At 24.5% G+C, this 12,216-nt stretch overlaps 2 protein-coding genes across 2 annotated transcripts; one reads left to right on the top strand and one right to left on the bottom strand.

Moving 5' to 3' along the window:
• Window positions 1–2,673: 2,673 nt before the first annotated feature.
• LOC123275375 (arrestin homolog) lies at window positions 2,674–7,514 on the top strand. The gene is made up of 5 exons (XM_044743461.1): window positions 2,674–2,831; window positions 2,917–3,038; window positions 4,071–4,598; window positions 4,693–4,881; window positions 6,408–7,514. Exons 1-5 carry the CDS (start codon window positions 2,765–2,767, stop codon window positions 6,720–6,722), a joined length of 1,221 nt encoding a protein of 406 aa, XP_044599396.1. The 5' UTR covers window positions 2,674–2,764; the 3' UTR covers window positions 6,723–7,514.
• A 48-nt stretch (window positions 7,515–7,562) lies between these two features.
• LOC123275374 (general transcription factor IIE subunit 1) lies at window positions 7,563–12,140 on the bottom strand. The gene is made up of 7 exons (XM_044743459.1): window positions 12,097–12,140; window positions 11,892–12,039; window positions 11,408–11,574; window positions 11,191–11,319; window positions 9,807–10,033; window positions 9,206–9,645; window positions 7,563–7,841 (listed from the first exon to the last, which is right to left on the bottom strand). The coding sequence occupies exons 2-7, from the start codon at window positions 12,013–12,015 to the stop codon at window positions 7,666–7,668; spliced, it is 1,263 nt and encodes a 420-aa protein (XP_044599394.1). The 5' UTR covers window positions 12,016–12,039; window positions 12,097–12,140; the 3' UTR covers window positions 7,563–7,665.
• Between the last annotated feature and the right edge of the window lie 76 nt (window positions 12,141–12,216).

The raw sequence follows: 12,216 nt of genomic DNA, 5'->3' as shown, positions 1-12,216 counted from the left end.
TTTTAAATTCAATTGTTGGATAACAATTAAATCCTAGGAATAAAAAAATCACAAATATTTTTTTTGTTAAATTATTTGTGATACTAGACAATGTTTTTTTTTTTATAATTAAAATTTTTGTAAATTAAATTAAATTTTTCTACTTTAACCCGCTCTTTGTTTAAACTATTAGTTCAAAGTATCAAAAAGAATTTGATTATATTAATTACTTAGATTAAAAATTAAAATTAAGGCCCCTTAGTAAATTAAAAAAAAAAATTGTTTTTTTGTTTAAAAAATTTTGAAGAAAAAAAATTATTTTCGCGAATTTTTTTTACAGCGAAAATAAAAAAATTTTAAGATCGGATTTTTTTTTAATTTATTGAGTGTACTTTAAAGATAATTACCCTAAATTTTTATTAAAAATATTTAATTATTACAAAGTTATTAAAAATCTACAGCACAAAAAAAAATTTTTCATTATTTTTTTTTTTAATCCGGCTAAAAAAATTAAAAAAATTTTTTTTTGTGCTCTAATTTCTTCTTCAATTAATTAATTAAAAATTATTTAAATTTTACAAAGTTATTAAAAATCTAGAGCACAAAAAAAAATTTCCTCCAAATTTTTTTCATTATTGTAAAAAATTAAATATTTTTAATTAATTAAATATTTTTTAGAAAAAATTTAGAGTAATATTCTTTAAAAGTACTTTTAATAAAATAAAAAAAATCCGATCTTAAAATTCATTTTTTTTCCTTGTAAAAAAAATTCCCAAAAATAATTTTTTTTCTTAATAAAAAATTAAATAGTCGTAAGTTAATTTGAAAATTTTTTGATACACTAAAAAAAAAAACACAACTAATAAATAAATTAGATAAAAATAGTGTGTTTGTTGTAATTAAAAGTATCGATAATTAATATTAAATTCTTGAATTAAATAAATTATTTAATAATTATATTTAATAACAAGCATTTAGATAATACTGTGTAATAAAAAAAAAAATCTTTTTCTACTAAGAAATGTGTTCATATTTTTCACAATCGAACATTTATCAACGGCACTATCATCTTAATTATTCATTATCATTAGTAACATCCCCCATTTAAATTGTCTCTTTAAATTCATCAATCATAAATCATAAATATTATTGTATGAATAAATAAAAATCAATAACTAGTTGAATTTTATTTTTTGTTCCCTGATAGCCGACCGTTTATTTAAATACAATAAACTAATAAATATTTATAAATAATTAATTAATTAATTAATTAATAAATAAATACAGTTATTGTGCCTACTGTAGAAATTACTTTTAAAATAACGTCTCTTAATTATTAAATTTAATTTAAGAAAACTGTCAATAGAAAAATTTTTTTTTAATTAATTTTTTTTTCTTCCCATCTATAAATTTTTTACAACTACATTAAATTCGTTTGTTGGCCATATTATTAAGATATAGTGCTGGAATAATTAAAAAAAAAAAAATAGAGACGAGAATTCTATTTTTCTGATTTATCTCATTGCTTATAGTTGATAATTATATTTATTATTAATAAATAATACAAAAAAAAAATGAATAATATTTTAGAATAAAATAAAAAAAGGTAATTTGTAACAATTGTTTTTTTTTTTATTAATTAATTAATAAAAAATGCTTTCATTAATTTGTGATTAATTAAATACATAAGTGGTCAATAAAAATTACACTTAAGAAATGGACGTCTAGATTTATAAAAAATTCAATTATGAAACGAAGCTTGATTATTAATTAAAGTTTTTTAACGCTTTATAAATGATAAATAATAAAATTATTTCTTCAATTAATTAAAGAAGAAATATTAATTATTGTAAATATTTTTAGATTCTTCAAAAAAATATTTATTATTAATATTTCTTCTTTTGGGTTTTCATAAAATTAAGCATTAAGAACTTTAATATAAAAGCGTAACTTAAAAAATAAAATAAATAGAATAAAAATATAATTTTTATTAACTTGTTTATTTTTATTTAATTTTAAACTCAATTAGTAAATTAACACTGTAAGTTAAATGTGTACTCAAAGAATTATAATGGTTTACACTTATAGAATAAATACAACTAAAAAATTAATAAAGTTAAATAATAATAATAATTGTAATTAAGTTAAATCATCATCAAGTCCTTGATAATGTCACACTGCACATTTGAAAAAAAAAAAAAATAAAATAAAAACATTTACAAGGATTAAAATACCTCTATACAATGTAAACTTATTATTATTGAAATAAAGATAAATCTTAAGACTGAAAATTATTTTATTATTTTTAAAATAAATATTTAGTTTTTTTTTAAATTAAATATTTTATTTTTTTTTTTAAATAAAATTTTTTTTTAAATTAAATATATTTTTTTTTTAATTAAATATTTTTTTTTTTAAATTAAATATTTTATTTTTTTACTGTAAAATATTTTATTTTTTTTAACTAAAAAAAATTTTTTTTTTAAATAAAATATTTTATTTTTTTACTGTAAATTTTTTTTTTTTTTTTATGAAATGAAGAAATTGAAAAGCTGACCACTGAATGGGTCAGGTGGTGCGCTGAGCTAAGAAGATGATCGTATTTTAAAATCTTATTAAAAAACTATTTTATATAATGGTAATTTAATTTGTTTATTTGTACGGATTCTTTGATGAAGCCTTCCAACTACTATATGTAGGAGTTGTTGAAGGTTTGCGAATTGTCACTTCTGGGCGGGATAAAAAGTAAAACACCAACTTGGAGTTTTGATTTACGGCTAGCCAAATGTTTCCTGTGTTACTACTAGCCTACGTTGTGGCTGTTAAAGTTTTCAAAAAAACCACCCCTAATGGTAACTCATTTCTTCTTTTTTCTTTTTAATTAATTTTAATATTTTTTTCTTCTTGATATTAAACACCTGAGGGGTTTTTTTTCAGGCAAGGTCACAGTCTACCTTGGAAAAAGAGACTTCATTGATCATCTTGAGTTCGTAGATCCTATTGATGGCGTCGTTGTGGTTGAAAATGATTATCTTCAAGGACGCAGAGTTTATGGCCAGGTAAATAATGTTTTCTTCTTTTATTAAAAAAAAAAAAAATTTTATCTCAAAGTCATAATTAGTATTTTATATACTTTTGCACTAATAAAACTGAGAAATATAATCATTATTAAAATTAATTTTAAAAATTTAAAGAAGAAATTTTTTAATTAATTTCTTCTTTAAGAATTTAAAGAAAAAATTATGAAATTCATTTCTTCAAAAATTTAAAGAAAAAATTTTAATATTAATTTATTTTTTTTTTTAATTTAATGAAGAAATTATTTAATTAATTTCTTCTTCAAAAACTTAAAGAAGAAATAATCAAGAATTTATGAATCAAGAATAATTAAGAATTTAAAGAAGAAATTATGAAATTCACTTTTATAAAAATTTAGAGAAGAAATTTTAATAATATTTCTTCTTTAACATTTTAAAGAAGAAATTCTAAAAATTCTTTTTTAAAAACTTAGAGCAGAAAATTAATATTAATTTCTTTTTTTTTAATTTAATGAAGAGTTTATTTAATTGATTTCTTCTTTAATATTTTAAAGAAGAAATTCTAAAAATTTCTTTTTAAGAATTTAAAGAAGAATTTTTAACATTTAGTTCTTCTTTTAAAATTTGATAAAGAAATTATTAAATTAATTTCTTTTTTAAAAATTTAAAGAAGAAATAATCAAAGTAATTTCTTATTTAAGAATTTAAAGAAGAAATTTTGATATTAATTTCTTCTTTAACATTTTAACGAAGAAATTCTAAAAATTCTTTTTTAAGAACTTAAAGAAGAAATTTTAATATTAATTTCTTCTTTTAAAATTTGATGAAAAAATTATTAAATTAATTTCTTCGTCAAAAATTTAAAGAAGAAATAATCAAATTAATTTTTGTTTTAATTTAAAGAAGAAATCATAAAATTAATTTCTTTTTTAGAATTTAAAGAAGAAATAATAAAATTAATTTTTTCTTCAATAATTTAAAGAGGAATTTTTTTAATTGATTTCTTCTTTACTAATTTAAAGAAGAAATAATAAAATTGATAATTAATTCCAGGTCATTACGACATTCCGATACGGTCGTGAGGAAGATGAAGTCATGGGCGTCAAATTCAGCAAGGAAATGGTCGTCGCAAAGGATCAAATAATACCAATGAAGAAAGAAAAGCAAGAGACGACGCCAATCCAAGAGCGCTTGCTCAAAAAATTAGGTCCCAACGCTTTCCCATTTAACTTTGTCTTCCCACCCGCTTCTCCTAGCTCCGTGACACTCCAGCCCGGAGACGATGACCAGGGCAAGCCGCTTGGAGTTGAGTACACTGTAAAAGTCTACGTGGGTGAAAACGAAGATGACAAAGGTCACAAACGTTCATCGGTGGCTCTGGCCATAAAAAAGCTCCAATTCGCACCAATCTCGCGCGGCCGCAGACTTCCCAGCTCCCTGGTCTCCAAGGGCTTCACCTTCTCCAACGGAAAACTCAACCTTGAAGTCACGCTCGACAGAGAAATTTACTACCACGGTGAAAAAATCGCGGCCAATGTTATCATCACAAACAACTCACGGAAAGCCGTGAAGAATATCAAGGTACATCCTGAGAAGAAATTATCAATTATTTTTTTTACAGTGTATTTTACTAGATATTTTTTAATAAACTTTAATAATTAATTATTAATTTCAGTTATTTGTTGTTCAACATTGTGAAGTAACGATGGTAAACACTCAATTCTCTCGCAATGTAGCGAGCTTGGAAACGCGCGAGGGTTGTCCGATAACTCCTGGGGCTAACTTTACAAAACAATTTTATCTTGTGCCGTTGGCTAGCAGTAATAAAGACCGTCGAGGAATAGCTCTTGATGGACATCTTAAAGTATGTGTGTTTTATTTTTATAATCTGACAAATTTTTTTTATTTTTTATAATTCTATATTATTTAAAGAATAAGAAAAATTAAGAAATGACGTTGTATCTTGTGAACTATTGACATTTTTAAAGATATAAACTCATCCCGATGTTACACTCATCAAGACCATTCATTTGAGTACCCACATCAATTTTTCATATATTTATATATATTATATATATGTATGTATGAAAAATATATCAAAATGCATGTGGGTACTCAAATGAAAGCTCTTGATGAGTGTAACATCAGGATGAGCTTATATATTTAAATATATCAATAGTAAAGAAAGTACAGTGCAATTTCACATAATTAAGAAATTACCCTGCATCTTGTGAACTATTGACATTTTTGAACATATAAGCTCATCCCGATGTTACACTCATCAAGACCTTTCATTTGACTACCCACATCAATTTTTCATATATTTTATATATTTATATTTATTATATATATGTATATATGAAAAATATATCAAAAATACATGTGGGTACTCAAATGAAAGCTCTTGATGAGTGTTACATCAGGATGAGCTTATATTTTTATAAATGTAAATAGTTAAGAAAGTACAGTGCAATTTCACATAATTAAGAAATGACCTTGCATCTTGTGAACTATTGACATTTTCAAAGATATAAGCTCATCCCGATGTTACACTCATCGAGACCTTTCATTTGAGTACCCACATCAATTTTTCATATATTTATATATACTATACATATGTATATATGAAAAATATATCAAAATGCATGTGGGTACTCAAATGAAAGCTCTTGATGAGTGTAACATCAGGATGAGCTTATATTTTTATAAATGTAAATAGTTAAGAAAGTACAGTGCAATTTCACATAATTAAGAAATGACCTTGCATCTTGTGAACTATTGACATTTTCAAAGATATAAGCTCATCCCGATGTTACACTCGTCGAGACCTTTCATTTGAGTACCCACATCAATTTTTCATATATTTATATATATTATATATATGTATATATGAAAAATATATCAAAAATGCATGTGGGTACTTAAATGAAAGCTCTTGATGAGTGTAACATCAGGATGAGCTTATATCTTCAAAATATATATTATATATATGTATATATGAAAAATATATCAAAAATGCATGTGGGTACTCAAATGAAAGCTCTTGATGAGTGTAACATCAAGATGAGCTTATATCTTTAAAAAAGTCAATAGTTAAGAAAATACAGTGCAATCTAACAAAAGTCATTATTTAATAATCCAAAATCTTATTTATGTATAGTTCACCAGTCACAGCAGTCACGTAGTGACTGCATAGTTGCTAGTAACTAAATCATTTACATACTTTAAAAAATTATGAGTATAAATTAATTAAAAAAAATTCTAAGTGCAATTTTTTAAAATATTTTTCACAAAAAAAAATTTGTCAGATTGTCTTTTAATATAAAAATTATTTAATTATTTAATTAAAAAATTTTTCCAATTTATATAAAAACATTTATTATTCAACAGGACGATGACGTCAACTTAGCCTCTTCAACGATGGCTGCTGAGGGAAAATGCCCAGCAGAATCGCTGGGTATAATAATTTCATACTCAATCCGGGTGAAATTAAACTGTGGTACTCTGGGTGGTGAATTAGTAACCGACGTGCCGTTTAAACTGATGCACCCAGCAGCAGGTAATGCTGAAAAAGAAAAAGAAAATCTGAAGAAAAGCAAAAGCATCGATCGAGTCCGGTACGAAAATTCCTGCTACGCAAATGACGACGATGACAACATCGTCTTTGAGGATTTCGCACGATTACGTCTCAATGAGCCTGAATAAATTAATAGGCCAGTTGTATAATAATAATAATAATAAATATCAATCAAGCTGGTGCTATCTATTTGCTCTGAAGGATTCTGCAACTCTTAATTAATAAAATACTTGTTGGTATTTTTCCAGGTGGAATAATTAAAATAATTAAATTTATTTATTTATTTTTATTCAATATTTATCGCGTAATGCATGATCGCGTGGTGTTTAATCGAGAGTTGTGAATCCTCTCCGAGAATTTAGATAATCTTGTTAGTGATGAAGCCTTTTAAAAAACAAAAAGACATTGATTAATTTAAAGAAGGATGATCTAAAAATAAAAATGCAAAATTATTTATTGTATAAAATTTTAAATAAGGTCGATTGAAAAAAAATTATTTGAATGTTATTAAACTTTAATGGAAGAACAGATAATTAAAAAAATAATAAAAAAAAAAATGAACAAAAAAAAAGCAAAAATATTTATTAAAAAATAATACTTATTTATTGCCTTAGAGTTTCTAATCGATAGTGGTGGTCGGATAGGAACTCATTGCGAAGGCAAGCAAAAAAAAATTCAAGTAAGATTATTCATTAATAATTATTATATTTTTAAGTTTTAAAAATATTTTTCCCGTTCCTCCAGAAGTGACTTCATTTAATTATTTTATTTATTTATTTATTTAATACTATTGTTATTAATATTTATCAATATTAATCGTTTAGTTAATATTAATATGGCAATTCCTGATATTGTTGAGTTGCAATTGTCCTGAACAATTAATTAAATATGTTGATTAATAAATACTTAAATAAATTTAATTTAAATTGTCTTTTTATTTACCTTATTCTAGAAAAAAAGAATCAAGATTAATTGTGAAAAAAAATTTATTATACTATTTATACAAAATAATACGTGATTAAATGAATCAGCGGCAATCAAAATAAAATTAGTCTGAAAAAAATATAAGTTTCACTCGTATATATCCGAATAATATTCTCGGTAGACTTCGACGTATGCTTCTTTTTCTGAGGGAGTCATTTTAAGTACCAAATTATTGTCCACTTCGGTAATGGGGATTGATTTACCATCGACAAATACTGTTGGTACTGCGTCATCTTCTTCTGATTCTATTACTTCGACATCACCTATAAAAATTATTATTATTATGATTATTATTGTTGATTTTATTGTTATTATTATTAAAGAATTATTAAATTGATATTAATAATAGTAACAAACTTTTAAATGAAATATCAAATTATTATGTAATTATTTTAAAATTGGCTACAACTTGTGAAATATTAATTTTACCAAAAAATTACGCATTTGAAATGCTCTATCTCTAGGTACATAATTAAGAAATGACCTTGTATCTTGTCAACTATTGACATTTTTAAAGATATAAGCTCATCTTGATGTTACACTCATCAAGAGCTTTCATTTGAGTACCCACATGCATTTTTGATATATTTTTCATGTATACATATATATAATATACATAAATATATGAAAAATTGATGTGGGTACTTAAATGAAAGGTCTTGATGAGTATAACATCGGGATGAGCTTATATCTTTAAAAATGTCAATAGTTAAGAAAGTACAGTGCAATTTAACATAATTAAGAAATGACCTTGTATCTTGTGAACTATTGACATTTTTAAAGATATAAGCTCATCCCGATGTTACACTCATCAAGACCTTTCATTTGAGTACCCACATCAATTTTTCATATATTTATATATATTATATATATGTATATATGAAAAATATATCAAAATGCATGTGGGTACTCAAATGAAAGCTCTTGATGAGTGTAACATCAGGATGAGCTTATATCTTTAAAAATGTCAATAATTAAGAAATGACTTTGTATCTTGTGAACTATTGACATTTTTAAAGATATAAGCTCATCCCGATGTTACACTCATCAAGACCTTTCATTTGAGTACCCACATCAATTTTTCACATATTTATATATATTATATATATGTATATATGAAAAATATATCAAAGTGCATGTGGATACTCAAATGAAAGCTCTTGATGAGTGTAACATCGGAATGAGCTTATATCTTTATAAATGTCAATAATTGAGAAAGTACTGCGCATTTTAACAAATATCTTGTTAAATATTGACATTTTTTAAAATACAAGCTCATCCTGATGTTACACTCATCGAGACCTTTTGTTTGAGTACCCACATCAATTTTTCATATATTTATATATATTATATATATGTATGTATGAAAAATATATAAAAAATGCAAGTGGGTACTCAAATGAAAGCTCTCGATAAGTGTAACATCGAGATGAGCTTATATTTTTAAAAATGTCAGTATTTAAGAAAGTGCAGTGCAATTTAACAAAATCGATTATTAAATAAAGCAAAATTTTATTTATTTACAGTTCACAAGTCACGTCAGTCATATAGTGATTGCATGATTCATTAAACAGATTAAGTTTAAAAAAAATAATAAATTTTCTGTATTGTAAAAAAAAAAACAAACCTGTCTCAACAGCTTGCATATCGCCAGCTTCTTCATTCTCACTACTATCATCAGATTCTTGAGGAATAACACTCTTAACAGCGTTATTAGCACTATTATTAGCGCCTTTTCTCTCATGAGCCAGCAACACGGACATAATATCATCCCCTTGTTTGTTATTTGTCGTAGTCGCGACAGTAGACGCGGTAGCAGCAGCATTATCAAGGATGCTTTCTTGATTAATACTCGCATCGATTTCAGCTTCCTCATTAGTCACTATCGTACTGTTCTGCAGCCAGGCAGGAATTTCCTTCTTCTGGGCCGCAGAGTCGTCGATAAACTCATCCGCAATCGTGACATCAACCGTGGCATCTTGAACGGCGAATCCTCCTCTTCTTGAAGCGTCGCCTGACCAACTTTCCCCGGGACCTCTAGCGTTGGTAGGCTTCTTCGAGTCAATTCTGAATTATGATTTTTTGTTTAATTATTATTTAGTTAAAATTATCATTATTTTTAGTTAGTATTTAATTAAATTTATCATTAATTTTTAATTATTATTTAGCTAAATTTATAATTATTTTAAATTATTATTTAGTTAAATATAAAATAAATTATTTCATACCCTCTGATAGTATTGATATCGATAGGTTCGGGTTCGAGTATTGCAGAGGCTAATTTTATTCCATCAACAGAACTTAATAATCCATAAATAGGCTCCAGTTGCTCGTTATATTTAGCTAGCATTAAACGTGAGTCTTTTTTCGGCAAAGCTGACTGATCTTCTTCAACAATTTCTCGACAAAATGTACATCTAAATTCTCCTGTCGTTTCATCAAATAATTGATCTGCCTATTTAATTAATTTTATTTATTACATTACTCTTTCATTTATTTGACATTAAGGGGGTATTCTGGTCTAGAAGCATGAAATTTCAGGTAATTTTTTAAGTGCCGTAAAAAAAAGGCAATCAATATTTTTACCATCCATTTTTTTATAAGTTATTTATTAACATTATAAGAATACAGAAAAAAATAAAAAAATAAAAAAAGTTGAAAATTCAAAAAATTAGCAGCTGATGAAGTGGGGGGGGGGGGGTCTTAAAAAATTGGCACACGACGATACCGACGATTCCAATCCTCCCAGCAATCGGAAACAAAAAAACAAATAAGATTATTAATCTAGAGTAATGTCGCTATGGTCGGAACTAAGGAAAAAATTTAAAAAAATTTTTTCACAGAATGGCGACTGCCTGAAAAAATAAAATTTTTTTTTACCACTTTTTTTGACTATTTCGAATTTTTTAAAAATAGTAAAAATTGAAATTTAGGGTTGACCGTAGTTCCGACCATAGCGACATTACTCTAGATTAATAATCTTTTTTGTTTTTTTGTTTCCATTTGCTAGGAGGGCTGGAATCGTGGGTATCGTCACGTGCCAATTTTTTGAGACCCCCCACTTCATCAGCTGCTAATTTTTTGAATTTTCAACTTTTTTCATTTTTTTATTTTTTTCTGTATTCTTATAATGTTAATAAATAACTTATAAAAAAATGGATGGTAAAACTATTGATTGCCTTTTTTTACGGCACTTTAAAAATTACCTGAAATTTTATGCTTCTAGACCAGAATACCCCCTTAAAATATGAAAATTACGTTAGCCGATATTTAAAAATTTTTATAATTTTTTTTTGATGAAAAAAATTATTACAAAAAAATTAAATGAAAAATTTAATTTAAAAAACTACAAGTGCATTTAAAAAAAAAATATTTAGTTCTAATTTAATAAATGAAGCAAAATTAGACACTTTTTCTCTTTAAAAATAAATTAGGTCTAAAAAATTGCATTTATAATTTTTTAGAGCTTCTAAAAATACAATTTTTAAATAAATTATTCTTGCTATAATTTATTTGTAAGAACAATTCTAAAAATTATCAAATGTCTCTCCATTTTTTTTGTTATTATTCGCTTATTAATTTTATAAAATACTTAATAATTATTTAACTTACTTCAAGATCAGTAAATGTTTTTAAACAATTTGTACATTTGAAACTGGACCTACTTGTCGCATCTCTTTCTTCTGTCTCCAATTTTTTTCTCATTAAATCTAATTTATACTTAACAACATTTACAAAAGTCTGAAATAATTAATCAATAATAATAATTAAATCCAAGGTCTAATTCTTTGCAATATAAATAAATAAATTAATTAATTAATTAAATCACCTTATAGTTGATGAAATAATAATTAACTTTTTGTGCTTTATTATCCGAGCCAGTTTCCATTTTCAATCTAACTTGGATAAACTTGTCATTTTTTAGTGTTGCTATTTTTGCGCGCAACATTTTACGTTCGAATTTCAACAACTCGCAAATGTCATCTTCTTTCATACCTAAGTGTCAATTTTTAGTTATTAATTAAAAATTATTTATGACAGTAAAGTTAGCAGTCATTAGAGAATTGTTAAATTTTTTCTAACAAACAAATTTGCTCCAAAAAATAATTAAAAAAAAATTGCATTTTTTATTTTTTTAAATTTCTACTTGCCAATTTTTTTTCTTATTTTTTTTTTGCCATAATTTATTTGTTAAAAAAATTCTAAAAATAATTTAAAATCTGCTAAATTTATTCTCATAAATTATTTTAAAAAACACAAAGTGAAGTGAAAATATAGTTAAAAAATTTTGATAAATTTTTCTGGTTACTTACAAGGAAATCTCACTAACATGTCAATGATAAGAACATCTTCAACTGAGTAAAATCCTCTGACGACTAGTCGTGCTAATTTTTTAAGACTACTAGGTACTTCAGTAACATACTCTTCATTACTCATTTTTTTAATCAATTAAAAATTGATCTAAAAAAAAAGTTTAGTTTAAAAAAAATTTTTTATAAATATTATTAAAATTCTAACCTCAAAATTGTAAATAAAATTAAGTTAATGTTTATATTTTTACTACTTTAATTCCACTAGTTAATTAATAATAATATAAATATATGTCATAGATTTATTTTACTGCAAAATAAAATTAAT

The sequence above is a fragment of the Cotesia glomerata genome, linkage group LG1 (assembly GCF_020080835.1).
Source record: "Cotesia glomerata isolate CgM1 linkage group LG1, MPM_Cglom_v2.3, whole genome shotgun sequence".
Taxonomy (NCBI): Eukaryota; Metazoa; Arthropoda; class Insecta; order Hymenoptera; family Braconidae; genus Cotesia; species Cotesia glomerata.
The sequence above is the reverse complement of the archived record's forward strand: the minus strand, read 5'-3'. Positions and strand labels throughout refer to the sequence as shown.